Consider the following 27,680-nt stretch of genomic DNA (forward strand, 5'->3'; position numbering starts at 1 on the left):
TGTTCACTTCTTTTGGTATTGCAGGTGTGATATTATTTATTGCCTGTGTTTTTGTGGGTGTAGTTAAACTCCTTGGGTTGGTGATTTTTCTGATACCTTTTAATTTGAGGATGGATATTTTTATTTAATTTGATTTTGTCACAGAATATCTTGTTTTCATCATGATTGAAAATTTTTCTGGGTTTAGTAGTCTGGGTTGTTTTCTGTGTGTGGTCTCTCAGAGTCTGAATATCATCTGTCCAAGCACTTCTGGCTTTTAGAGTCTCCCTTGAGAAGTCAGGTGTAATTCTTTTTTTTTCTTTTCATTAAAATTTATTTACCTTTTAATAATTACAATTTAATTATTTTGTATCCCAGCTTTGTCCCTTTGTCCCCTCCCAGCCCCACCCTCCCTCCCTCCCTCCCTCTTCTCTTCCCATGCCCCACCACCACCCCGCAGTCCACGGATAAGGGCACACCTCCTTTCCTTCCATCTGACCCTAGCCTATCAGGTCTCACCAGAACTGGTTGCATTGTCTTCCTTTGTGGCCTGGAAAGGCTGCTCCCCCCTCAGGGGGAGGTGATCAAAGAGCCAGCCACTAAGTTCATGTCAGAGACAGCTCCTGTACCCCTTATTAGAAAACCCACTTGGAGACAAAGCTGCCTTGGGCTACATCTCTGCAAGGTTCTAGGTTGTCTCCATTCACGGTCCTTCGTTGGAGTATCAGTCACAGAAAAGACCACTGGGCGCAGAATTTTTTGGTTCTGTTGCTCTCCTTGTGGAACTCCTGTCCCCTCCAGGTCTTTCTATCTCCCATGTCTTACATAAGATTTCCTGCACTCTGCCCAAAGGTTGGCTATGAGTCTCAGCATCTGCGTTAATAACCTGATGGCTAGAGTATTTCAGAGGCCCTCTCTGATAGGCTCCTGCCTGTTCCCTCTTTTTTCACTCTTCTGATGTCCATCCCATTTGCCTTTCTGAATGAGGATTGATCATCTTACCCAGGATCCTCCTTCTTACTTAGCTTCTTGAGGTGTACAGATTTTAGTATGTTTATCCTATATTATATTTCTAATATCCACTTATAAGTGAGTATATACCATCTGTGTCTTTCTGCTTCTGGGATACCTCCCTCAGGATGATCTTTTCTACTTCCAACCATTTGCCTACAAATTTCATGATTTCCTTGTTTTTAATTGCTGAGTAGGGGAAGAGCTTTGAACTCAATAACACAGGAGATAACTTCCTGAACAGAACACTAACAGCACAGCCTCTAAGATCAACAATCAACAAGTGGGACCTCATGAAACTGAAAAGCTTCTGTAAAGCAAAGGACACTGTCATCAGAACAAATCAACAGCTTAAAGACTTGGAAAGAATCTTCACCAACCCTCTATCTGATAGAGGATTAATATCCAGAATATAAAAAGAACTCAAGAAGTTAAAAATCAACTAATCAAGTAATCCAATTAAAAAATTGGGTACAGAGGGGGGCAAGATGGCGGCGCCGGGAAGAGTCTCATTCTGAACACAGAATGATCAGCACAGTGATCAGCAAGCAGAACTCACGGCCATAAAACACAAGTGATTGTGTTTCTCAGGTGAGAGGATACCCCACGGTGGGGGATTCAATCAGCTTTAACTCACCCAGCTAAACCTCGGAAGAGACCCTGGTTCCGCCAGGCGCTTGTTCGCCAGCCCAGAGCTACACGCCAGTGTGATCTGGTCACTGTCCCAGACTGAACTGTGGGCCCACAACATCACAGACTGGATTTTCCAGTCGAGAGATAACCCCACGGAGCAGGAAACGATTGGGACCGACCTTAGGTCACCCAGATATCCCCTGGAAAAGACTCGGGTTCCGCGGGCGCCCCAGGATCCAGCCCGGAGCCAGAGCCAGGGACCCAGGTGCCTGCACAGAACCCTGTCTGCCTGCGCGCCTGATTCGCCGCCTCAGATAGGGGCACCAGAGACTCAGTTTCACCATTGGGTGCAAACCTACAGGGAAGGAAACGGCTGGTCTGATCTCAGAGCACTCAGCTGATACCACCCCTCCGAAAAGGTCTCGGGAAAATTACCCAGTTTAGGCAGACGCTCAGGCTCCCAACGGCCAGAAAGGCAGAGGCACGGGTGGGCGTCTGTGCCTGTGGGTTCTACTCGCCGCCACCCCAGACAGAACGGCGGTCCCCAAAGCAAAGACTGGGTGTCCCTGGCAGGAGAAAACCCCCAGCGGTGGGGGTGGGGGGATCATCAGGTCTAAAGCTCAGGACAGCACCAAAAGACTTTCTGGATTCACGCAGACTCTAGGCTCTAACTTTCTAATGCTGGCAGGGGCGATGTGCTCAGCCGCCATTATTGAGTACCCCTAGGGCACTGGGACACACAGCTGCATCCTCAGACCTATAAAAGCCAGAGAGCCATTACAGCAGCCCTCAGATACTGTGCCAAGGATCAACCAGTTACCCCTAGCTAGACTGACAAAACTGTGGGAACCCCTGGTCCTTCAAGAGGGATGCACCCACAGCATCTGGACCAGAGCAGTGCCTGCAGCTGACATCCCAGACAGGGACACACAGCTTCCTGTCCAGACTGAGGCACCCAGCCTCCAGACCAGAGCGGCGCCCCCAAGCACCAACTCAACCTAGGTGCACATTCTCCAGGCCCAGAGCAGAGCACTCAGCCTCTGGCCCAGAGACTTGCTGGGCGCTCCTCTCACTTTCCCAGACAGAACTGTGAGCCCCAGGATAACAGACTGAGTTTCCCTGTTTGGAGAAAACCCCACAGCTAGGGAATCAGCAGGTTCTTCAAGAGGACTGTACCTGGAAAACTGTAACAACAGCAGCAGCTCACTAAATTTATAATGGGAAACCCAGCAGTGGGGCAGCTGTCTTGAGAATTTCTATGGGTAAGAGGAGAGCCACTTCTGCATAACAAAGACCACAGCTACTACTCAGGGTTATACACCTGAGGTGTTCCTGAGAAACACTGGCCATACAGTGACCATAACCAAAAAGCAGAGGAGGACTCCTTCAGGAAAAATCATCTTCCGGCCAAGGGGATTCTCCCTACCTCAGGACTCCAGGAAGCACAGAAACTAACAGCCAACACCTAAAACAGCCCAATGGGTAGAGGTCAGCGTAAAAGTTCAACCAACAAAAGACAGAGCAATATGGCATCTCCAGAACCCAGCCATCCAGGGGCAAACAGCCCTGGACAACACAGCATAATAGAAAATCAAGAAGATGACCTTACATCTATGCTGATGAAGAGGATAATAGAGGAAACAAATATAATATGTAAAGAATTAGAGGAAGGTAAAACCAAACAGATCATGGCTATCCGTAAAGAAATGGAGGAAGTTAAAGACAAGCAGATTATGGCCATCTGTGAAAAAATACGGGGAGATGCAGCCAAACAGTTTGCGACCTTCAGAGAAGAAATAATTAAATCACTGAAAGAAGTAAAAGAAACAGTTGAAGGAACTAAAAGAAAAGGAGGAAAATACAATCAGACAGATGAAGGAAATAAACAAAACAAATCAAGACCTGAAGGTAGAACTGGAAAAATTAAAGAAAACACAAATGGAGGAAATAATGGAGAGGAAGAATTTAGGGTAGAAAACAGGAACTATAGAGGTAAGCATAACCAACAGACTACAAGAGATGGAAGAAAGAATCTCAGGTGTAGAAGATACAATGGAATAAATCGATGAGTCTGTCAAAGAAAATGTTAAATCCAAAAAATTCCTGACACAGACCATCCAAGAAATCCAAGACAATATGAAAAGACAAAACCTAAGAATAATAGGTATAGAGGAAAAAGAAGACTCCTTTCTCCAAGGCCCAGAAAATATTTTCAACAAAATCATTGAAGAAAATTTCCCCAAGTTAAAGGAGAGGCCAATAAGAATACATGAGGCCTACAGAACACCCAACAAATTTGACCAGAAAAGAAAATCCTCCCACCACAAAATAATCAAAACAGTAAGTATACAGAACAAAGAAAAAATACTAAAAGCTCCAAGGGAAAAAGGCCAAGTAACATATAATGGCAAACCCATTAGAATCACACCTGACTTTTCAACAGAGACTATGAAAGCCAGAAGGGTCTGGACAGATATCATGCAGACCCTAAGAGAACACAGATCTCAGCCCAGGCTACTATACCCTGCAAAACTCTCAGTCCTCATAGATGGAGAAAACAAAATATTCAATGACAAAAACTAATTTCAACAATACCTACATACAAATATAGCATTACAGAAGACACTGGAAGGGAAAATACAACCGAAGAAAATTAGCTTCTGTCAAGAAAAGACAGGAAATAATTAACCTTACTACAGTAAAACAAAAAGCAACCAAGCACCCAACCTTATGACCACAGCCAACATCAAAATCAAAGGATCTAACAACCACTGGTCATTAATCTCTCTCAACATCAATGGACTCAACTCTCCAGTAAAAGGACACAGATCAACAGAATGTATACGTAAACAAAACCCAGCAATCTGTTGCATACAAGAAACACACCTAAGGCACAAAGATAGACATTACCTGAGGGTAAAAGGTTGGAAGACGACTTTCCAAGCAAATTGACCCAAGAAACAAGCAGGAGTAGCCATTCTAATATCTGATAAAATAGACTTTCAACCAAAATTAATAAAAAGAGATGGGGAAGGACAATTCATAAATTCCACCAAGAAGACATCACAATCCTGAACATCTATGTCCCAAATACAAGAGCACTCACATTTGTAAAAGAAACATTGATAAAATTTAAACCACATATAGATCCCCACACACTAATAGTGGAGACTTCAACACCCCACTCTCAACAAAGGACAGGTCAACTAAACAGAAATTAAAGAAAGAAACAATATCTCTAACAGAGGTTATGAATCAAATGGACCTCACAGGCATTTAGAGAACCTTACCCCAAACACAAAAGAATTTACCTTCTTCTCAGCACCTCATGGAATCTTCTCCAAAATAGACCATATAGGTGGTCACAAAGCAAGCCTCAACAGATACAAGAAGATTGAAATAATCCCTTGTATCTTGTCTGATCACCATGGAATAAAGTTGGACTTCAACAACAACAGAAATAGCAAAAACCCTACACACACATGGAAACTGATCAACCTGTTACTAAATGACAGCTGGGTCAGGGAAGAAATAAAGAAAGAAATTAAAGTCTTCCTAGAACTCAATGAAAATGAAGATACAACATACCCAAACTTGTGGGACACAATGAAAGCAGTGCTAAGAGGAAAGTTCATAGCACTAAGTGCTTTCAAAAAGAAATTCAAGACAGCTCATTCAAGCAACTTAATGGCCCACTTAAAAACCCTACAAAAAGAAGAAGCAGACACACCAAAAAGGAGTAGACGGCTGGAAATAATCAAACTCAGGGCTGAAATCAATCAATTAGAAACAAATAAAACAATTCAAAGAATCAACGAAACCAAGAACTGGTTCTTTGAGAAAATCAACAAGATTGACAAACACTTAGCCAAGCTAACTAAAAGGCAGAGAGACACCACCCAAATCAACAAAATCAGAAATGAAAAGGGGGACATAACTACAGACACTGAGGAAATCCAAACAATCATTAGGACTTGCTTCAAAAGTCTATATGCCACAAAATTTGAAAATCTAAATGAAATGGACAATTTTCTTGATCGATTTGACTTGCCAGGTAAATCAGGACCAGGTAAATCAATTAAATAGTCCTATATCCCCCAGGGAAATAGAAGCAGTCATCAAAAGCCTCCCATCCAAAAAAAAAAAAAAAAAAAAAAAAAAAAAAGACCAGGACCAGATGGCTTCAGCGCAGATTTCTACCAGACCTTCAAAGAAGAGCTAACTCCAATTCTTTTCAAACTATTCCACAAAATCGAAACAGAAGGAACATTACCAAATTCATTCTATGAAGCCACAGTCACCTTGGTACCTAAAACTCACAAAGACTCAACAAAGAAAGAGAATTTCAGGCCAATCTCCTTTATGAACATTGATGCAAAAATACTTAACAAAATACTCGCAAACCTAATACAAGAACACATCAAAGATATGATCCACTATGACCAAGTAGGCTTCATCCCAGGTATGCAGGGGTGGTTCAATATACGGAAATCCATCAATGTGATCAACCATTTTAACAAACTGAAAGAAAAAAACCACATGATAATTTCCCTAGATGCTGAAAAAGCATTTGACAAAATCCAACATCCATTCATGTTTAAAGTATTGGAGAGATCAGGGATACAAGGCACATATCTAAACATAGTAAAGGCGATATACAGTAAGTCTATAGCCAAAATCAAACTGAATGGAGAGAAACTTAAAGCAATCCCACCAAAACCAGGGACAAGACAAGGCTGCCCACTCTCCCCATATCTCTTCAACATAGTTCTGGAAGTCCTTGATAGAGCAATAAGACAGTTGAAGGAGATCAAGGGGATACAAATTGGAAAGGAAGAAGTCAAATTATCACTATTTGCAGATGATATGATAGTATACGTGAGTGACCCCAAAAACTCTACCAAGGAACTCCTCCAGCTGATAAACACCTTCAGCAAAGTGGCCGGATACAAAATTAACTCAAAAAAATCAGTAGCACTCCTGTATACAAAAGACAAAAGGGCTGAGAAAGAAATTAGAGAAACAACACCCTTCACAATAGCCACGAATGACATAAAGTAACTTGGTGTAACCCTAACCAAGCAAGTCAAAGACTTGTATGAAAAAAATTTCAAGTCTCTGAAGAAAGAATTAGAAGAAGATATCAGAAGATGGAAAGATCTCCCATGCTCATGGCTTGGCAGGATTAACATAGTAAAAATGGCCATCTTAGCAAAAGCAATCTACAGATTTAATGCAATTCCCATCAAATTGCCAACACAATTCTTTACAGACCTGGAAAGAAAAATTCTCAACTTCATATGGAATAACAAGAAACCAAGAATTGCTAAAACAGTCCTCTACAATAAAAGATCTTCTGGAGGTATCTCCATCCCTGATGTCAAGCTGTACTATAGAGCAACAGTTTTAAAAACTGCATGGTACTGGCATAGAAACAGAATGGTGGATCAATGGAACGGAACAGAAGACCCAGAAATAAACCCACACACTTTTGGACACCTGATTTTTGACAAAGATGCCAAAACCATACAATGGAAAAAAGATAGCATCTTCAACAAATGATGCTGGTCCGACTGGATGTCTACATGTAGAAAAATAAAAATAGATCCATACTTATCACCCTGCACAAAACTGAAGTCCAAGTGGATCAAAGACCTCAACATAAAACCAGATACATTAAATTGGCTAGAAAAAAAGTGGGGAATACCCTAGAACTCATTGGTACAAGAGAAAACTTCCTGAACAGAACACCAACAGCACAGGCTCTAAGAGCAACAATCAATAAATGGGACCTCATGAAATTGAAAAGCTTCTGTAAAGTAAAGGACACAGTCATAAAAACAAAGCAACTGCCTACAGATTGGAAAGAATCATCACCAACCCTTTATCTGACAGAGGACTCATATCCAGTATATATAAAGAACTAAAGAAGCTGAAAAGCAGCAAACCAAGTAATCCACTTAAAAAATGGGGAACAGAGCTAAACAGAGAATTCTCTGTAGAGGAATATCAAATGGCAGAGAAGCACTTAAAGAAATGCTCGACCTCATTAGCCATTAGGAAAATGCAAATCAAAACAACCCTGAGATTTCAGCTTACACCCATCAGAATGGCCAAGATCAAAAACTCAAGTGACAACACATGCTGGAGAGGTTGTGGAGAAAGGGGAACCCTTCTCCACTGCTGGTGGGAATGTAAACTTGTACAACCACTCTGGAAATCAATCTGGCGCTTTCTCAGACAACTAGGAATAGTGCTTCCTCAAGATCCAGCCATACCACTCCTAGGCATATACCCAAAAGAGGCTCAAGTACACAAAAAGGACATTTGCTCAAACATGTTTGTAGCAGCTTTATTTGTAATAGCCAGAAGCTGGAAACAGCCCAGATGCCCCTCAACTGAAGAATGAATGCAGAAACTGTGGTACATCTATACAATGGAGTATTACTCAGCAATGAAAAATAAGGAAATCATGAAATTTGCAGGTAAATGGTAGGACCTGGAAAGGATCATTCTGAGTGAGTTGTCCCTGAAGCAAAAAGACACACACGGTATATACTCACTCATGTAAACATACAACATAGAATAAACCCACTAAAATCTGTACATCTAAACATACTAAGCAAAAGAGAAGACCCTTACTAAAGTGTTCAGTCCCTATCCTGAAATCAAAGAGGATGGACATCAGAAGAAGAAGAAGAAAACAGGAAACAACCTTGGAACCTGCCACAGAGGGCCTCTGAGAGCCTTTGCCATGCAGACTGTGAAAGCAGATGCTGAGCCTGATGGCCAACTGATGAGCAGAGTGAATGGAATTTTATGTAAGAAGTGGGAAATAGTAAGAGCTGGAGAGGACAGGAACTCCACAAGGAGAGCAACAGAACAAGAAAATTTGAACACAGGGAACTTCCCAGAGACTCATACTCCAACCAAGGACTATTCATGTAGAGAACCTAGAACCCTGACAATGCAGCCTCTTCTGATGAGAACTGATAGACTAAGATCAGAAAGAAGGAGAGAAGGACCTCCCCTATCAGTGGAGTTGGGGAGGGGCATGCATGAAGAAAGGGGGGGAGGGTGGGACCAGGAGGGGAGGAGGGAGGGACTTATGGGGGGATACAAAATGAATAAAGTGTAATTAATAAAAGTTAAATTAAAAAAATGGGTACAGAGGTAAACAGAATTCTCACTAGAGGAATATCGAATGGCAGAGAAACATTTAAAGAAATGTTCAACATCCTTAGCCATCAGGGAAATGCAAATCAAAACAACCCTGAGATTTCACCTTGCACCCATCAGAATGGCTAAGATCAAAAACTCTAGTGACAAAACTTGCTGGAGAGGATGTGGAGAAAGGGGAATCCTCCTCCATTGCTGATGGGAATGTAAATTTCTACAACTGTTTTGGAAATCAATCTAATGCTTTCTCAGAAAATTATTAATAGTGCTACCTCAACTTCCAGCTGTACCACTCCTAGCATACATCCAAAATATGCTCAAGTATAGAACAAGGACATTTGCTCAACCATGTTCAGAGAAGTCAGTTGTAACTCTAATCGGTCTGCCTTCATATGTTATTTGGCCTTTTTTCCTTTGCAGCCTTTAATATTCTTTCTTCTCTGTGTTTATTGTTTTGATTTTTATGTGGTGCTGGGATTTTCAGTTCTGGTCCAATCGTTTTGGTGTTCTGTATGTTTCTTGTACTTTTATAGTCGTGGTCTTCTTTAGGTTAGGAAACTTTTCTTCAATTATTTTGTTAAAATATTTTTGGGGCTTTGATCTGGGATTTTTCTTCTTATTCTATTCCTATTATTCTTAGGTTTGATCTGTTTGTACTGTCCCAAATTTCCTGGATGTTTTATGTCAGGAATATTTTAGATTATACATTTTCTTTGACCAATGTATCTATTTGTTCTATCATATCTTCAAAGCCTGAGAGTCTCAATTCTATCTCTTTTATTCTGTTTGTTTGTGTCTGTGCATGTTTGCTCAGCCTCCTCATCATATAATCTTGAAGTCCACACAAACATGGAAGGGTAGGACATCCTTTTTTTTTTTTTTTAATGTATTCCTCTTGCATCTACACTGACAGTGACAAGGTGTTCCCAAAACCACTTTCTCCTTCTGGGTCTCAACAAAAGCATCACAGTTTTTGAAAAATGAACAATACAGCAGACACCAAAAATGGATGAGTGTTCAGCCCTGAAAGAATTTGGTGGCCTGACGAACAAAGGCATTCCAGGTGTCCTGTGAGTACTGATATTGGCACAGCAATGGTGTGTCCATCACTACTCAGCATTGAACTATTTCCATGGAAAGGCATTTCTGTTCAAGTTGACATCAAAACTACATGTTTGAACATTTGTGTAATGTACACAAATTCCCTGGTAAAGCTATATCGTCTTAAGTAACAGAGAACAAGATCACTTGCTCAATTGTTATTTTAAAGTAAGTAATAATTGACATCGTCGTCAGGATAGTGCTTTGTGGGGCACATAGAATAAGAAACATATATAAATGCATAGAGAAACCAGACTATGATCCACAGTCTATGAACCTTCTAATGAGTGAAGAAAGGAGAGGCATAACACAAAACAAAATGAGGAAGGCCACAAGATGTCCCTATATTGCAGCAAAAAGCACCAAACGTTTTCCAGTCAGAGAAAATACGCTGAGAGGTAGAATTGGCTATTCTAGTTTTCTGTTTCTATTTAGCAAAAAATAGTTTCACTGTGAGTAGACAGCATATTTTCCTTGTCCATTCCTGTCTTGTTGGACAATAAGATCTGGCTTTATATTGCTGACAGTACTGCAATCTACAACGATGTGAAAATCACTTTTGATCCCTTGGAACAGTATGGATGAGACTTACAGTAGACTTGGTTTTGGTATTTTAGGACATGGCATACTAAAATATAAAGAGGGCAGAATACTTCATATTTCCACCACTACCTTATAAGTGATCCCTTAATGAAGCTATACTTGGATGCACCCTACTTTCAGTTAATGACCTATTTGTTTTTCTTTTCTTTTTTAATTAATTAACTAATTGATTTTATGGCCTGGTAAGAATTTTCCCTCTGTCCTCTCCTGTCAGTCCCTCCTTATTTCCTCTCCTCCCTTCCTGTTATGCCTCTCCCTTTGTTCTCAGAGAATGTGTGACGTCCCATGGGTATCAGCCCTCCTTGGCATATCAAGTAGGACTTCTTCTATTGAAGGTAGACAAAGCAGTCAAGTTAGGGGAAAGGTATCCAATGGCAAGCAACAGAGTCATAGAAAGCTCCTGATCTTGCTATTAGAGGTTCCACATGAGGTTTAACCTGTACATCAGTTAGGTGTGTGTGTGTGTGCATGTGTGTGTGTGTGTGTGTGTGTAGATGTGTCCCACAGATACTCTCTGCTTTGTTTTTCAGTATCTTTGAGCCCTTATGAGCTAGATTAGTTGATTTTGGTTTTCTTGTGGTGTCTTTGACCTCTCTGACTCTTTCACCCTTCCTTTCCCTCTTCCATAAAATTCCCCAACCTCTGTTTGGCTGTGGGTCTCTGCATTTGTTTTCATCATCTGCTAGGTGAGGTCACTCAGATGACTTTAATGCCAACCTCCATGCTCCAAGTATAACACAATATTATCAGTGGTGTCAGTGGTGAGCTCTCTCTCATGGCATGCGACTCAAGTTAGATCAGTCATTCGTTGGCTGGGTCAAAGGTTTTGGGTGTGGGTTGGTTTGCCCCTTCCTCCACTGAAAGTCCCATATGGTGGCCACTTCAGGCTCCAAATCCTCTTCTGCTAGGAGTTTCAGCTAAAGTCACCACCCATAGACTCACAAGGGGCCTTCTCTAACCCAGAGATATGCCCCCCAGCGATTTCCATTCTATCTCACAGTCCCCCTTTTCCACACCTGACCCTCACTCCTGACCCCTCCCCATCCCATCTTGCACCATTCACTCCTAATATACACTTCACATGTCTACATTATTTCCCCTGCTGAGTGACATTCAAGCATCTTCTCTTGTTATTTAGCATACTTCCTTGTTACTTAGCTTCTTTGGGTCTGTGGATTGTAGGATGGCTGTCCTATAATCTACTTTATAGTTAATATCCACTTATAACTGAATACATACCATGCCTGTCTTTCTGAGTTGGGCTTTCCTCACACAGGCTGATGTTTCCTAGTTTTATCCATTAGCCCACAAATTTTATGATGTCTTTGTTTTTAATAGATAAGTAGTGTTCCACTGTGGTATATATACCACTTTTTTTTTTTAATCCATTCTGTGGTTGAGAGAACGCTAATGTGTTTCCAGTTTCTGACTGTTTTGAATAAAGCTGCCATGAACATAGTGGACCAAGGGTCCTTGTGGTATGGTGGAATGTTCCACTTCTTATATTCTCTAGAATATATGACATAAAGAAAGATCGTGTACCACCATTGTCTTCAAAAAGAAGTAATGTTATCAAAACTATCCCTGAGTCCTTCTACTGTGAACAGCTCAGCTCCACTGCCATACACATAGCTATCACTATACAGATCTGTTCAATTACCTCCTACATTCTCCATTCCTCCAAGGTAATCACTGTTAAAATATCAAAACGGGATGGTGGTTTTGTTGTGGAATAAAAAGCCACGCTACACTATCCTATTCCTTTGCTCCAGCCTTCACATTCTCTTGCACTCCAGCTTATAGGATAATCCCTGAGCCTTGGAGGGACAGAGTTATACATGATCATTTCTGAGTATGTCACCACAACATCCACAGAGTCTCAGTATCCTAAGCAATTACAACTGTCTCCATCAGCAAAGAAAAACAAATGGAAGGTGATGTCCAGCAAGGAGGTAGACTCTATCAGTTATAGCAGCATACACAACTGTACTAATCTATGGGCACAAGCACAAATGTTTAGAAGAAAAATGTCAAGACCTATACATTTCATTTCACAAAACAAGAGCAGTTGTCTTCCCACTGGGATCTATGACTTTCACAGTCAGGTGGCTTGGTTCTGGGTCACAGTATGAGATATGAATTCTCTCCTGTGAATCTCTTCCTCAACTGGAACTGTAAAGTTTTTGGTTATACACCTAAAAATTGTGTCTTCATTGTACCAGTGTATAGATCTTGTTTCAAATTTTAATAGTGTGAGAAAAAGAGCCCACAATCTTCTAGGACAGTTTGTGAGCAATCTGCCACAATATGACAGAAAAAAAAAAAAAACAACTTCTTAGTCTATGAAAGCCAGCTAGTAGATAGAAAGATTCTAGCTCAACCCAAGTCTACTATCTTGATATCTGAAATTCAATCAGGGGGACTATCTTCTATTTCATTCTCATAACTAACAACAGGATCAAAATAGTCTCTAGAGTTGGGGAGATCTCAAAGACCTTATTGGCCAAGATCTCCTAAGAGCCAAGCTCTAGAACACTGTATTTAACTGGCATATGGATTCTGGCAGTGTCTTTTTCCACCATATGGGAGACCATTGTTCAAATTCTTTTACTTTAACTCTTCATGGAGATGCTGTCCCATATCTATCAGGCACTTGGACGGTACAATGATACCATCCAGGAAACAAAACCTTTTATACATAGGATGACAAGGGTCTATAAATGACTACCACTGTCCATTCAACCAGGACTCATGTTTCCTCCGGAGTCACACACTAAGCAGATTTTCCTGGAAAAGGCTTACAAGATACAAGATATGGCATGAAAAGTTCCTTTCACTTGTAGCTTCTGATACCTCACAAAAATATGATTCAGAACAGAAGAATGCATAGGAAGAATTAAGGTCTTTGTACTCAGGATCAAATACCACATGCCTCTTTAACTCCTAGTTTTCAGACTCTCATGGATCTTGTGTGTGTCCTAGAACCCCTTAATGGGTCTGATAAAATCAACCCAACATCTTCACAGTGACAAGAATATGGCCAAAGTCTGGATGCCCTTGTCGATCTATGCAGACCTCTAACAAGCTCCAGGAGAGCTGCCCCAGTTTCCTCTCTTTCCCAGGCCTGACCACTGAGAGAGAAAAGGATGGGTGAGGAATCTCCAACCCCAGTATACTTTTTCAAATGAACCAAGGTAACCTGGCTTATTTTCAGGGCATTACTGAATACAACATGGCAAAAACTTATTTTTCTCTCACTTGTCCAATTGTTTCATTTATGCCATTTATGAATGCTTGATTTAAAAACTTCCAAATATCACTAAAAAAACATGTGGTGGCTGTCAGTCAATTTCTTTCTTAAATAGTAACCAGAAGGTGTATTGTTATGCGTGTCTGTCCCTAACCATGTCTTTTAATCCTGTCCCTAACAAGGCCTCCTTATGTGTTATATATAATAGGACATTCTTACTGCAGATTTTTGTCCAGCACCACACAACCTTAAGTGATCTTCATGGTGGGACAATTCTACTGATCTGGACATGCAGCTGCTTGCTACAACATTAGCTCAATGTGAAAGTTCCTGAGTAAAAGCTCTAACCCAACATGGTTAGATGGTTGAAGGACAGCCAACCAGTGGTTCTAGTGTCATTTGTGATAAAGACCACTAGACATTCTCATCTTAGTTAGTGCTTTATGTGCAGCTAGAATAAGAAATGTATATGAATGCATACTAAACCCATGCCATAATCCATAGTCTATGAAACTACGAGTGAGTGACAGAAAGGGTAGATACAACACAAACCAAAATGACAAAAGACCCAAGATTCTCCTATATTTCTACAAAATCCCAAACTTCTGTCTGTGAAGACAGACTTAGATGAGGGATAGGTTGATCTTTTTTCCACATAAAAACCAAAATAAACACACATTTTTTCCATGTAAACCCAGCACCCTGTCCATACAAATGCCTTCTTTTTTTCTCCAGGTGTTCTACTTTCTATTTAGCCTAGTCTCAGACCCACACATGGCAGATAATGCTAGAAGCCCAATATTCTACAAATGCTGTTGCAAGGAGAAAGAAGCTACAGTAACTGCTGAAGTTCATTTATGGACAAAGAGAGGAGGCAGACAGGCTAAGTGTCTCATAAACATGATGCTACCTACCACCAAAGAGGCAAAGTCAAAACAAATGTCAGGGTGTCTGAATCCAGAGGGAAACCCACAATGAGCTCTGGAACAACATGTGCTATGGAAAAAAAAAAAAAAACCTATCTCAGGAATACAAAAGAAGAAAGAAAGCATATAGAATTCACAGAGTATGGGCAAGACAACAAAAAGAAAGGAGTGAACCAGGGAATGCTTGCAGCCTTAACTTCAGCTCTTCTGTTGTTTCTAAATACAGAATCCACCTTTACAAGCATTTGCATGATGAACAGAAGGCCACTTCTGGAACTTCACAATGATATCACCCATGAGTGTAAGGATGTGTGTACAAACTGCTCCAAGCATCAAAGCCTACAAAGGAGGGTTGAAAAGCAGAAAAGACAAATGTGAGTCCAACATAAGTAGCACATCTGAAGAAAGGAATCCTGGACATGAAACCCAAAGGAAAAACAGTCTTGGAGCTCATCATCCCCTACAAGATCCATTCAATGCACTCAACCTTGCTCTTCAACCCACAGTCACAATGGAGCCATTTGATCTCTTCCTTTGATCATGGACAGTTGCTGACAGCTCAGATCAATTGACATGGTTTCTCAACTGAGTTGACTCAACCTACATGTCCCTCTTCTTTCTGCCCAAGGATACTGTCTGTATGTACAGTGAGTATGTGCATATGGGATATATCTTTTTCTTGGAATGTGACACAACATATGTATGAAAAAAAGCTTTGTCAATGAGCCTTTTAAGAAGTACTGGCATGATATCCTAGGCTAAAAGTCATAGGAAAAGGACTGCCGTGCCAGCTCACACCTTGGCCTTCCTGGCTGATGTTGGTCTCTTGGCATCTTCTCCACCCCAATCCTGTCTTTTAGCTCAGAATCTTACATTCTCGTCACCTACTGCCTGATTTATGACATCATTCTCCCTCTCATCCTATCAGCATCTGGTTTCAGACACTTGGGGTTTCCATGGAGTTAAAAAATTGTTAACAAATTGGATGACCAGTGACCAGTGGGCTCTGTCTGATACTGGATGCAGGGCTTAATTTGGTCAGTAGACCGGTCAAGAACTACCATTTATCCTGCTCCACTGTAATTTGGATTACTGTTTTTCCCACCTACCCTGACCCAACCATGTCAGATAAGGAAAAAAAAAACTTTAAAATGTTTGTTTTCATCGTATCTTTCCTTATATTTAATATACATTGAAATCCTTAGACTACTAGGGATGCTATAGAGTTCTGTATCACATTTCAGTTTGGTTCATAATAAGAAAGTGACTTCATACAGACAGTTTACTCTCAAGGTTTAGAAGCAAGACAAATGATATGCAGAGGAAAAGATGGAGCAGAGATTGAGGGAATGCCCAACCAATTCCTGGCCCAACCTGAGTCAATTCCGTGGGAGAGAGCCAACCCCTGACAGTATCAACAGTATTCTGCTATGCTCACAGACAGGAGCCTAGCATAGCTGTGGTGTCCTCTAAGAGACTCCATAGAACAGCATATCAAAACAGATGCAAACACTCATAGGCAAACATTGGGCAGGGCACAGGAGTATTGTGGTAGAGTTGAAGGAAGAGTAGAAGGGCCTGGAGGTGATAGTGCCACAAGCAGAAAAACTGAAGCAACTAACTGAGGTCCAGAGGGGCTTATGGAGATTGAAACACCAACCAAGAACCATGCATAGACTGAACCTGGCCTCCCTACACAAAGGGGGCTTCATGTGTATTCCTTAGTAAGGGGAGGGGGGCTTTCTCTCCCATGTACCATGTTGCCTGATTTTTTATCACCGCCACTTGGTGGGACTGCCTCACCAGGCCACAAAGGAAGAGAACATGGTCAGACCTTATGTGACTTGATGAACTGGAGTGGAATGGTGTGGAGGGTCTACTATGAGGAACAGTGGAGGAGGGAAGGTGAAAGAGGGAGCAAGGTAGGACTGGGAGGAGGAGGAGGAGGGGTTACAATCAGAACGTAAAATAAATAAATGAATGTATAAAATTAGAAAAAGAGCAAGACAAAGCAAGGCAACATAGTAAAGTCTCTATATTGGAGCACAGGTTGAACCAAATCAACTGGGAATTTCATGCCAACACAGAAGAACAGACCAGTCATCAAATAAGCGTCATCCTATGCAGAACCAAGAATCCATTTAAACACTTGCAATTGGGATGTTTGAGGGGACACTGGTCTTAGACTTTCCCATCCAGTACAAACTGGAAATAGCACTACTCCCCACAGGAAGATAGAAAACATCAATCTCATCATCTTCCCACTGTCTTCTTGCTTCCTACAGAAAGTGCCCCTTTCTTTGTGGCTGCAAGCACCCTTCAGCCCTCTCTGCCTATGGTGAACAACTTCTCACCCTCAGCAGGAAGGGTGTGCAACTTCTCCATGGTCTTCACTCTGGCTGGGAGTTCAGCATGGCACATGCCATCAGCCTCCACTACTTTTCTCCAGCCTCTCATGGATGGTGCCTACATTTGCCAACATCCTGGCACAACCATGCTGACATTGCTGACTGACCAGGGCCTGATGCCCATCTCAGAACTTTTCTATCCAGGTTCTCTTAGGTGGGATCTCACAGGAAGCACAGATGGGAGGGCATCTGTGCTTCAGGATTTCCCTATGACTATCATTCACCAGGACACCACAGTAACCTCACCTCTGTGACAGTTGTGCATGATAACACTTTAGATCCCAATGCCATAGTCTCTTTCTATCCAACCCTGTCTGACAGCTTTGTCCATGCCACAACACTGCAGGTGCCAAATCAAAGATACAGCCTGGAACCTTCTTACCAGGAGAGCAGACAGGTCTATTACTATGGTCACAACAATCTGGGCCTTCAGATACCTGGAGAACTCAGGCGGGGCCTGCATGCCTACAGCTCCATGTCCTACCCTGGGAGTCAGGCATCTGCTCTGCAACCAGAGATGGCCATGGTGCTACAGGAGATTCAGCCAACGAATGTCCAAACCCCACCCTTCACCTCTGCCCTCTCTTATTCCACATCTGACCAAGCAAGGCCAGGCACCAGTATTTAAGGTGAGTAAAGAACCAGGAGGGGAAGGAGTGGGATCAGAACTCCAAGGAGACTCAGATCTACCTTAAAGTAGTAGACACTCCCCACAGAGAGAGAATGTGAGTCCTGGCAGGTTATTCCAGCTCTGGCTTCCCATCCCTGTCATCAGACTCCATAATGAGAGAGAATGCAGAGCCATAGTATGTGGCATCCATCCTGCATCAAGTGATGACCACAGAGCATACCATAGTCACACGTGTCACTATCAAAGTGAAGCAATCCATGCACCAACAAATTGCAATCATCTCCTTCCTCATCTATTGTTCTGGGCTAAGAAAATACTAAGGATTTGTTTGTTTGTTTGTTTGTTTGTTTGTTTTGGTAACACTATATTTTTCAGGAGTTGAAATCCTTCAGAGCAGTGCAACTCAAATCTTTCATGGAGGAAGTACTCCTCTGAGATCCCAAGCACTTTTCATGGTATTCTCTTATACCTAAAATTGTAGACAAGTTAGGTACAGCCCATGTACAACTGATAAGTTGGCCAAAGCTGCTGCTTCTTTTTTCTTTTTTTGTGGTACTTCAGAAGTAATCCACAGCTAAGATTATAAGATCATGAAGACACGATCTCTAATACTGAGTCACACCCAAACGCAAAGATTTCAATTTCTTAAATCAGTTCTGATGTCACTTATAAAATGTTTTTGTAACACGGGCCTGGAGGAAAGCCTTGGTTCTTGAAATGCTTGCCTCACAGCAGTGCCCAATTGAGTTTGCACACCAAAACCCACATAAAAATCCAGAGTTCTAGAGGCATCTGAACAATGACATTAAATGAAAGAAGTTGGCAATCAGGTAAGTTCTAGAATATTATGGGCCAAACAACCTGCTTAATAGCAAAGTTACAAGGAAATGAGAGTCACTGTATCAAAGACAAAGGTGAAGGCAAGTAAGGAGGACACATCAAAGGAATTCTGTAACCTACCCACTGTGGCTATGCACACACCAACAAACACAAAGGACACAAACACATGTGAGAAAACATGACATGGCATGGAAACTAGAAACAGCAGTTACTACCTGTCTGTGGACAGAGGTGCTCTCTAGGAGCTCGTAGGAATGCCTTCACAGTACCACAGCTGCAAGCGCCTAAATGCTGTGGTGGTATGAAAGGTTGAGCAGGCATCTTACTGACCAGGCACTGACTTCTTCCTTGATTCTTTTTCAGTGGTGTAAATGGAGGCATCCCTGGCATTGCCACTTTCAGACCAGACAGTAATTCTCCTGCAGACTCCAAAAATACACAACACCTGCAACCAGGTTACTGAAATGACAACATCACTTGTTGATGGGGGCAGGTCCTTAACAGCCCCCATCCTGGTCTTCCCTCCAGCTCCAATCCTAGAACAAGGAAATAACAGAAACTTTGATGAAACTGAAGCTGACCTTTCAATGCTCCTCCATGCCTATGAGGGCACAAATGAAAACCAAAACACACCAATCGTCCCTTTGGCACATCCTGATATGCACCTGCCTCCACACTGTGCTGTTGGTGGGAGGCTAAGGCAGAATCCTGCTTCTCACATTGCCAGCATGGGATATAGCAGCTTTGGTCTGGTACAGCAAGGGTCATTGGAACATTTGATGATGTCCACCATCTACATTGGAGACACCAATTCACTAGTGGGAGACATTCACCGTCCACAACTATTCTACTCCTTCACAGACCTAGAACAATCTTCAGATGCTGCAGCAACCAAATCTAAACTATCCACAGTTATCCAGAGGGATCAGATCTAGGACATCTCAACAGTTATTAGTGAACCATCTGACCCGTGGGAAAATAAAGACCATGAAGACCCCAAGCTGCTAGATGGAGCTCCTGAGGCCAAAATCCAGTGCAGGGACCTAGTTGAGGGAGAGGGAGCTGTGAACAGTGCTGAAGCCAATGACCGGGCTAGTGACAACATTGCCAGGCACTTGGAGGGCAAAGCTCAGAATGCTGCCCCCAGGCCCAGCAGAGGTAGAGGACAGGAGCAAGATAAGACCAAGTGGAGCAGAGAAAACAACTCCAAGAAAACAAAGGAGCCTAAGAAGTCAAGGAGTAGAGTCAAGTCAGAAGAGTCCAAGACCAAGAGTAAGAAGAATCCACCTGAGATTAAGAAAGGTTGAAAGACACCATGAGGGTGCTAGGAAATCAGCCTGTGAAGTCTGCAAGAACAACACGCGTTATCTGCTGAGCCATCCCACCAGGACTGATTTCAGTGCAGATTCCTGTAAAAAGCATAACTTCATTTTTCTTTGTTGCTGAAAACACTTCCCTCTCTATACATATCACATTTTCATCAACCCATGACAATTCTGAGACACCAAACTTGGTGCCCTAATGTACTACAGACAGTGCTGCAAGTCAACACTGAAGGACAAGTGTCTCTCTAAATATATTGAGTTATTTGGAATGGTGTACTTGCACCAGGTTGTAGGCCAGGTTTTGGCTTTTGGAGGACAACCCATACTAACATTCAAACATGCTGGAGTACTTCACATCTACACCACCAGTGTAAAGCATTATTTTTTCCTATGCATGGTCTTATCGATGCTTATAATGTCTTTTCTGATTGATTGAACTGGGATGACATCTCCTGGACTTTCACGGTGCATTTTATTGACTCCTGATTCTGAACATTTTTATGTATTCATACTCCTTTTGTATTAAATCTTTGAGGGCTGTCCTCTTATTTGCCCTCAACAAACTGAGTTGCCGTATTTCCTATGATTTTTATATTTTATCTTATTGCAAATGATCTAGATATTAATCCTCTGTCTGCAGACACAATAGCAAAGATGTGTTCCCATCCTCTATGTCATTCCCTTGTGGCAGCCAGAGTGGATTGGTATTAGCCAAAATGGAGTGCGTATTTGGTGCTGAGCTTGAGTAGTGGTCTCTGGTAAATAAAATTCTGCCTTCTGACTTTGGCAGTTAGTCAGCCTCTGAAAGACTGACCTTGGCAAGCTTTGCATTAGGGAGTTCTGTTCCTGGGAACAAGATAGACAAGCTGCGCACAGTTCCTGGGAACAAGATTAAGCAGGCTCTGCACTACCCTGGGAGCCAGATAGCTGGTCCCATGTAACCTTGAGCTATCCTGGGAGCCAGATAGCTGGTTCCGTGCAACCTTGAGTGAATCCTCGGAGAAGCTGCCAGCTGACGCATATGGATGTTACAATAAAGAAAGTTCCTTGTTTTCTCCTGCTTTTATATAGCTGGCTCTCCCTTCAATAAATCGGCACCTTGATCAATGACTTGGTGTCCTTCTTTGTGTCGCCTTGTTCTCTCTATCTCCCAGCCCTCTCTCAAGCAGTATCCAAGTGTGGCTGCGGGCAGCCACAGGTGGTGCCGAAACCCTGGGACCTGAGACGAAGGATCAGCTGAGGCAAGTTATATGGACCACAGGAGTGAGCACAAATCAACTGACTACAGTAAGAGTCGGGTGGCCGTTATGGGACAAGGAACTAGTAGGATGGGATTCATCAGATCCCTAAAACAGGTTCTTAAGACACGTGGAGTACATTTTAAAACAAAAATTTTGCAAAACTTTTTGGATCAGGTCGATTATTTTTGTCCCTGGTTTCCAGAAAGTGGAAGTTTAAATTTAGCTATGTGGGACCGAGTTGGAACAAGGTTAAGAGGACAAGAGGCTGGAGCTACAACTTTTGCATTGTGGGCTTTAATAAATGAGGCTCTTAAGGCAGAAAAATCAGATGCAGATACTAAGGAGTCTATGGACTCAGTTAGAGCCCACTTGCAAGAAGTTAGGGAAGAAAAAATGTCCCAACCTGAGGATGAAAGAATGTCTCAGGGATCTTCTGATCCAGATGATTGGGTGGATCTGACTGAGACTAAAAAGGAAAAGGAGCCTCAAATGAGAAAAAAGAAAAACTTTTATGGGTCAGCCCAGAAAGCATTACAAAAAATTCAGGAGGATAATACTAGTGAGGAAGAAGATTTAGATACAGAAGATGAGGCTGACTTAGAGGAAGAGATTGCTAAATATCCTAATCCTGACTGGCCTCTTCCTAAAGCCAAAGGCCCACCCTCTTACAAGGAGTTGGTTCCACTTAAACAAACTAAAAAGAGATATGATTTTATGTCACCTATAGAACAGGTTATAGACAGCGCAAAAAGAAAAGGGGAAGATTTTTCTGAGTTTCCAATGGCATATCCAGTGGTAGAGGTTATGAATCCACAAGGTAATAGAATTAGACAACATGTTAGTATTGAACTTAAACAGCTTAAAGAATTAAAGACAGCAGTTTCACAATATGGAACCACAGCTCCCTTTACTGTGGCTCTTTTTGAAACCATAGCAGATAATAACTTGACTCCCTTAGACTGGAAGACTGTTGCACGTGCAGTACTGTCTGGAGGAGACTATTTGCTATGGTCAGCAGATTTTAGGGAATTTTCTCGCAGGACTGCCACACTTAATGTTCAATCTGGAAATCCTGCCTGGAATCAAGATATGTTATTAGGAGAGGGACAATATGAAGGAAATTATAATCAAATTAATTACCCTCCTGCTGTCTATACTCAAATTACAGCTGCGGCCCGTCGTGCCTGGCAAAAATTACCCTCCAAAGGAAAAATGAGTTCAGCATTAGCCAGTATTAAACAGGAATCCGATGAACCTTTTCAGGAGTTTGTGGACAGATTGTTAAAAGCTGCAGGTAGGATTTTTGGAGATCCAGAAGGCGGAATTCAGTTTGTGCAACAACTGGCTTTTGAAAATGCCAATTCAGCTTGTAAAGCTGCCATTCGGCCCTATAGAACCAAAACTGACCTGTCTGGGTATATTTGTTTATGTGCTGACATTGGTCCTGCTTATCAACAAGGATTTGCTATGGCTGCTGCTTTAAAAGGTGTCACGGTTCAGGAAACGTTTATGCAAAGAAATAAGCAAAGAGGAGGTTGTTTTAATTGTGGACAGACTGGACATATTAAACGAAATTGTCCTATGCAGTCTCAACCTAGATCTCCAGGTATTTGTCCTAGATGCAAGCGAGGAAAACATTGGGCCAATAAATGTAAATCTAAATTTGACAAGGATGGACAACCCATCCAAGCCCCAAGACAAAATGACCAAACACAGAATCAGGGAAACGGGAAATGGGGTCAGCCTCGGGCCGCCAACTCTCAGCATGAGGTATATGGGGCAATGAAATTTGTACCTCAGACCACCTCAAACCCCTTTCTTCCCTTATCAGAGCAACCCCAGGAAGTGCAGGATTGGACCTCAGTTCCACCACCTACACAGTATTAACACCTAAAATGGAAGTCCAGACTCTTCCTACTGTAATATGTGGACCCCTACCCAAAAATTTATTAGGACTTATTATTGGATGAATCAGCGCTACAGTTAAAGGGCTACAAATTCATCCAGGATTTATAGACTCTGATTATCAAGGAGAAATTAGAATTATGGATGCTTCTCCTAATGGAATTTTAGTCATTCCTGCACATATGACAATTGCTCAGCTATTGTTGATTCCTACAGTGCCCCTGAAGACTGCTGTTGCTAAGCCTGAGAGAGGTTCTAAGGGTTTTGGATCGACTGGAGCCTATTGGGTTCAGCAATTTTCTAAGGATAGACCAAAATTAGATTTGTAGATTAAAGAAAAGAGATTTAATGGGCTATTGGATACTGGAACAGATGTATCCATCATAGCTCAGGAGGCATGGCCTGCTTCTTGGTCAAAAGAACCTACACTTACTCATCTGCAGGAGATTGGGCATTCTCAAAATACAAAACAAAGTGCAGAGTTGCTTTTTTGGCATGATGCAGAAGGCAATTCGGGATATATTAGGCCTTTCATTATTCCTGGCCTCCCTGTTAATTTATGAGGTAGAGATGTATTATCACAGATGGGAGTTATGATGTGTTTACCTAGTGACGCTGTTACATTACACATGCTTAATCAAGGACATCTCCCTGGACAAGGAATGGGAGAAGATTCTCAAGGTATTCCTTCACCAATTACTATTACAGAAATAATAAAAGAAAAGGCCTAGGGGCTTTTTAGTAGGGGCCACTGTAGAGCCTGCTGCCCATGCGGAAAAGATCTATTGGATCACTGATGATCCTGTATGGGTTGACCAGTGGCCCCTTACAACTGAAAAATTGCAGGCTGCTCATGATTTGGTTAAAGAACAGCTCCAGGCAGGGCATATAGTTCCCTATAATTCACCGTGGAACATGCCCATTTTTGTAATTAAAAAGAAAACTGGCAAATTTAGATAATTACAAGATTTGAAAAAGGTAAATGAGACTGTGATAATTATGGGAGCATTGCAACCAGGACTCCCATCACCTAGTGGGATTCCACAAAATTATTTTAGATTTAAAAGATTGCTTTTTTTTTCCATTCCTTTGCATCCTAAGGATTGACATAGATTTGCTTTTAGTCTCCCTTCTATTAACTTCAAGAAACCTATAAAACGTTATCATTGGAGAGCGTTGCCACAGGGCATGGCAAATAGTCCTACTTTATGTCAACAATTTGTAGCTAATGCTATTAGTCCAGTACAGAAAAAAAAAATGGCTTTCTATTTATATTATTCATTATATGGATGATATTTTATTAGCCTCTCCTATAGCTCAAGATGTTATGGCTTGTTATACAGATTTGTTTGAGGCTTTATCTCAAGCAGGATTAAAAATTGCTCCAGAGAAGGTACAAACTAGAGATCCGTATAGTTATTTAGGCTTTAATTTATTTTCTCTAGCTATTAAACATCAGAAAGTACAAATTAGAAAAGATAATTTATTGACCCTTAATGACCTTTCAAAAATTATTGGGAGGTAGAAATTGGCTTAGGCCATATCTAAAATTAACTACTGGACAACTTATGCCATTATTCAATATTCTTAAAGGGGATACAGCTCCTACATCCCCCCGAGTATTAACTCCAGAGGCTCGAGATGCATTATTGTTAGAAAAAAAAAAAGGCTTTAAAAGATCAATTTATGACATATTGGGATCCAGACACTCCTCTCCTATCACTTGTATTTCAAACACAGTCAACTCCTACTGGATTGTTATGGCAATCTAATCCTCTATTGTGGATCCACTTGTCACCTAGTCCCAATAAAGTAATTTTGCCATATTATGAGGCTATTGCCCAAGTCATTATGGTGGGACGCACCAAGGCAAAGACTTACTTTGAAATTGAGCCTTCCAAGATTATCATACCATATAGTAAAGCTCAGATTGATTGATTATACACCAATTCAGATAAATAGTTGCTTTCTTTGGCTGGATTTACAGGACAACTAGATAATCATTGCCCTTCTAATAAAATTATTCATTTTTTTACTTTACATAGTGTTGTTTTTCCTACCATAGTTAAAAATAAACCTTTAAAAAATGCTTGCTCTATTTTTTCTGATGGTAAAGCTGTAGGTAAAAATCTTTATCAGCAACTCCAAAAGTTAATCTTACTCTTTCTCCTGCTAAAGTTTGTTTAAAGCCACCTTTTTTTCTTCTTACTAGTTAATAGTCCATTGGTATCTGCAGAAATTAATTGTTCTATAGGCTATTGCAGAATTTCCTCCTGTTGGAATATTACTTTTCCTTTTGCAGGAATTGTTAGAACACCTGCTATCCTGTGGGTACCAGTTGTTTCCCAGATCATTATCATAAAGTTGGATTTATGACTGTTACTAGATTTAAAAGAGATTTTGGCATTACTACAGCTATTACAGCAGCTATTATAGCCGCCCTCGCAGGAGGAGTTAGGCAGCAGTGGCTCTTTCTCAGAATACTAGTACTGCTAAAGCATTAGATCAGCTGGTTAATACCATAGCTACTGCTTATCAAACTCAATTGCTTCTTAATAATAATTTTCATCAAGCCATTTTGGTTTTGCAACAACAAATAGATTTGTTGTCTGAAGAAATTGAAGTAGTAAAAAGCATGTCTAAATATTCCTGTGATCCTCATTATGGTAAGTTCTGTCTTACCCCTTTCCCTATTACTAACATGTCTTTAGCTAGACAACAACTTTCTGCTCTTATTAAAGGCCAATGGGATTCAGAGTATGTACATTTATCTGCTCAACTTGCTAATGGTCTTATTAAGTTACAGGAAATTGTTGTGGAGCCACTGAATATAGAGTCTTCTTTCCTGACACACATCTGGGAACGTTTTAAGAAGCTTCTTGATCCATCCTGGATTTTCATTTATGTATGTTTTGCTGGTTTGGTACTATTCATCTTTATAATTGCCAGACGTGTCCACTCAGCTCAACAGCGCCAGGTTAGATTTAATGATACCACGCACAAAGTCCTTTTGGCCATCGAACAGCGGCATGCTGTAAATCCCTCGCCCCAGATGGGGGTTTGGCTTGCCCAGCTCAAACATCAGCTTTAACCTCTCCTTTCCTGTGTGATGGGCCGGTTAGTCAATGACGGGTTCTGGGTGATCGGATATTTACCAACCTAAGACACGGAAATCCCCCTATAAGCGGGATTCTCCCATGACGGGTAAGGTATTTATTGGGAATCACCCCCACCTAAGACAGGCACGGTCCTTTTGTTTTAATTCGAAAGGGAGGAATTGTGGCAGCCAGAGTGGATTCGTATTAGCCAAAATGGAGTGCGTATTTGGTGCTGAGCTTGAGTAGTGGTCTCTGGTAAATAAAATTCTGCCTTCTGACTTTGGCAGTCAGTCAGCCTCTGAAAGACTGACCTTGGCAAGCTTTGCATGAGGGAGCTCTGTTCTTGGGAACAAGATAGATGAGCTCCGGGCTGTTCCTGGGAACAAGATTAAGCAAGCTTCGCTCTACCCTAGAGACCAGATAACTGATCCCGTGCAACCTTGAGCTATCCTGGAAGCCAGATAGCTGGTTCCGTGCAACCTTGAGTGAATCCTCGGAGAAGCTGCCAGCTGACGCATATGGATGTTACAATAAAGAAAGTTCCTTGTTTTCTCCTGCTTTTATATAGCTGGCTCTCCCTTCAATAAATCGGCACCTTGATCAATGAATGACTTGGTGTCCTTCTTTGTGTCGCCTTGTTCTCTTTATCTCCCAGCCCTCTCTCAAGCGGTATCCAAGTCACATTCCCTGAAGTAACTGTTCTCTGTGTTGGAAAGGATCCCTTTAATTCCCTGCCTACAAGATGTGCAGGAATAAAAAAAGAGGAGATGTGAAGGAGATGTCCAACCAGTGCCTGGACTAACCTGAGACCCATCCCATAGGAGAGAGCCAACTCCTGGCACTATTAATGATACTCAGCTATGCTTGCAGACAGGAGCATAGCATAGCTGTTCCCTGAAAATCTTCGCTCAGCAGCAGATCAAAACAAATGCTGAGACTCATATCCAATCACTGGGTGAAATGCAGGTAGTCTTATGGAAGTTCAGGGAAAGGATTGAAGGGAGGGGACAAGAACTGTACAAGAATACCAACAGAGCCAACTAAGGTCCCAGGAGGGTTGTAGAGACAGAAGCACCAAACTAGAACTATGCATAGACTGTATCTAAGCCCCAAACACCTATGTAGCTCATGGGCAGCTTGGTCTTCATGTGGGTCACCTAGTAAGGGAAGTGGGAGCTGTCTCTGACATAAACTCTGTTGCCTGGTTTTTGATCACTGCCTCCCTATGGGGTTGTCTTTACAGCCTACAGGGGAAGAGAATATGCTTAGTCCATATATGACTTGATGTAACTGCTGTGAATTGTTTCTGTGGGGAAGTCTTCTCTTATATGAGGAGTATAAGAGTGGGAAGGAGGCAGAGGGAGGGAGGATGGCACCAGGAGGAAAGGATGGAGTGTGCTATGATTGGGCTGTAAAGTGAATTCTTTAAAAAAGATGGCTTTTCTACTTCTGGGAGGAATGGCATTGGGATTTTATTGGGTTATTGTCTCCAACCTGAAGATGAGTCTGCTAATTCTTCTCTGCCTGTCTGCCTCTGCCTCTCTGTCTAT

At 41.7% G+C, this 27,680-nt stretch overlaps 1 protein-coding gene and 2 pseudogenes across 1 annotated transcript; 2 read left to right on the forward strand and 1 right to left on the reverse strand.

Moving 5' to 3' along the window:
- Nucleotides 1-2,333, reverse strand: part of LOC132649890 (PHD finger protein 6-like) — a 55,399-nt pseudogene extending 53,066 nt beyond the window's left edge.
- A 7,474-nt stretch (nucleotides 2,334-9,807) lies between these two features.
- On the forward strand, nucleotides 9,808-17,718 carry LOC110542772 (uncharacterized protein C2orf78 homolog; annotated as a pseudogene).
- Nucleotides 17,719-21,352: 3,634 nt separating this feature from the next.
- On the forward strand, nucleotides 21,353-23,014 carry LOC132649891 (endogenous retrovirus group K member 10 Gag polyprotein-like). The gene has a single exon (XM_060374670.1). It carries the CDS (start codon nucleotides 21,353-21,355, stop codon nucleotides 23,012-23,014), a length of 1,662 nt encoding a protein of 553 aa, XP_060230653.1.
- Nucleotides 23,015-27,680: the final 4,666 nt, after the last annotated feature.

The sequence above is a fragment of the Meriones unguiculatus genome, chromosome X (assembly GCF_030254825.1).
Source record: "Meriones unguiculatus strain TT.TT164.6M chromosome X, Bangor_MerUng_6.1, whole genome shotgun sequence".
Taxonomy (NCBI): domain Eukaryota; kingdom Metazoa; phylum Chordata; class Mammalia; order Rodentia; family Muridae; genus Meriones; species Meriones unguiculatus.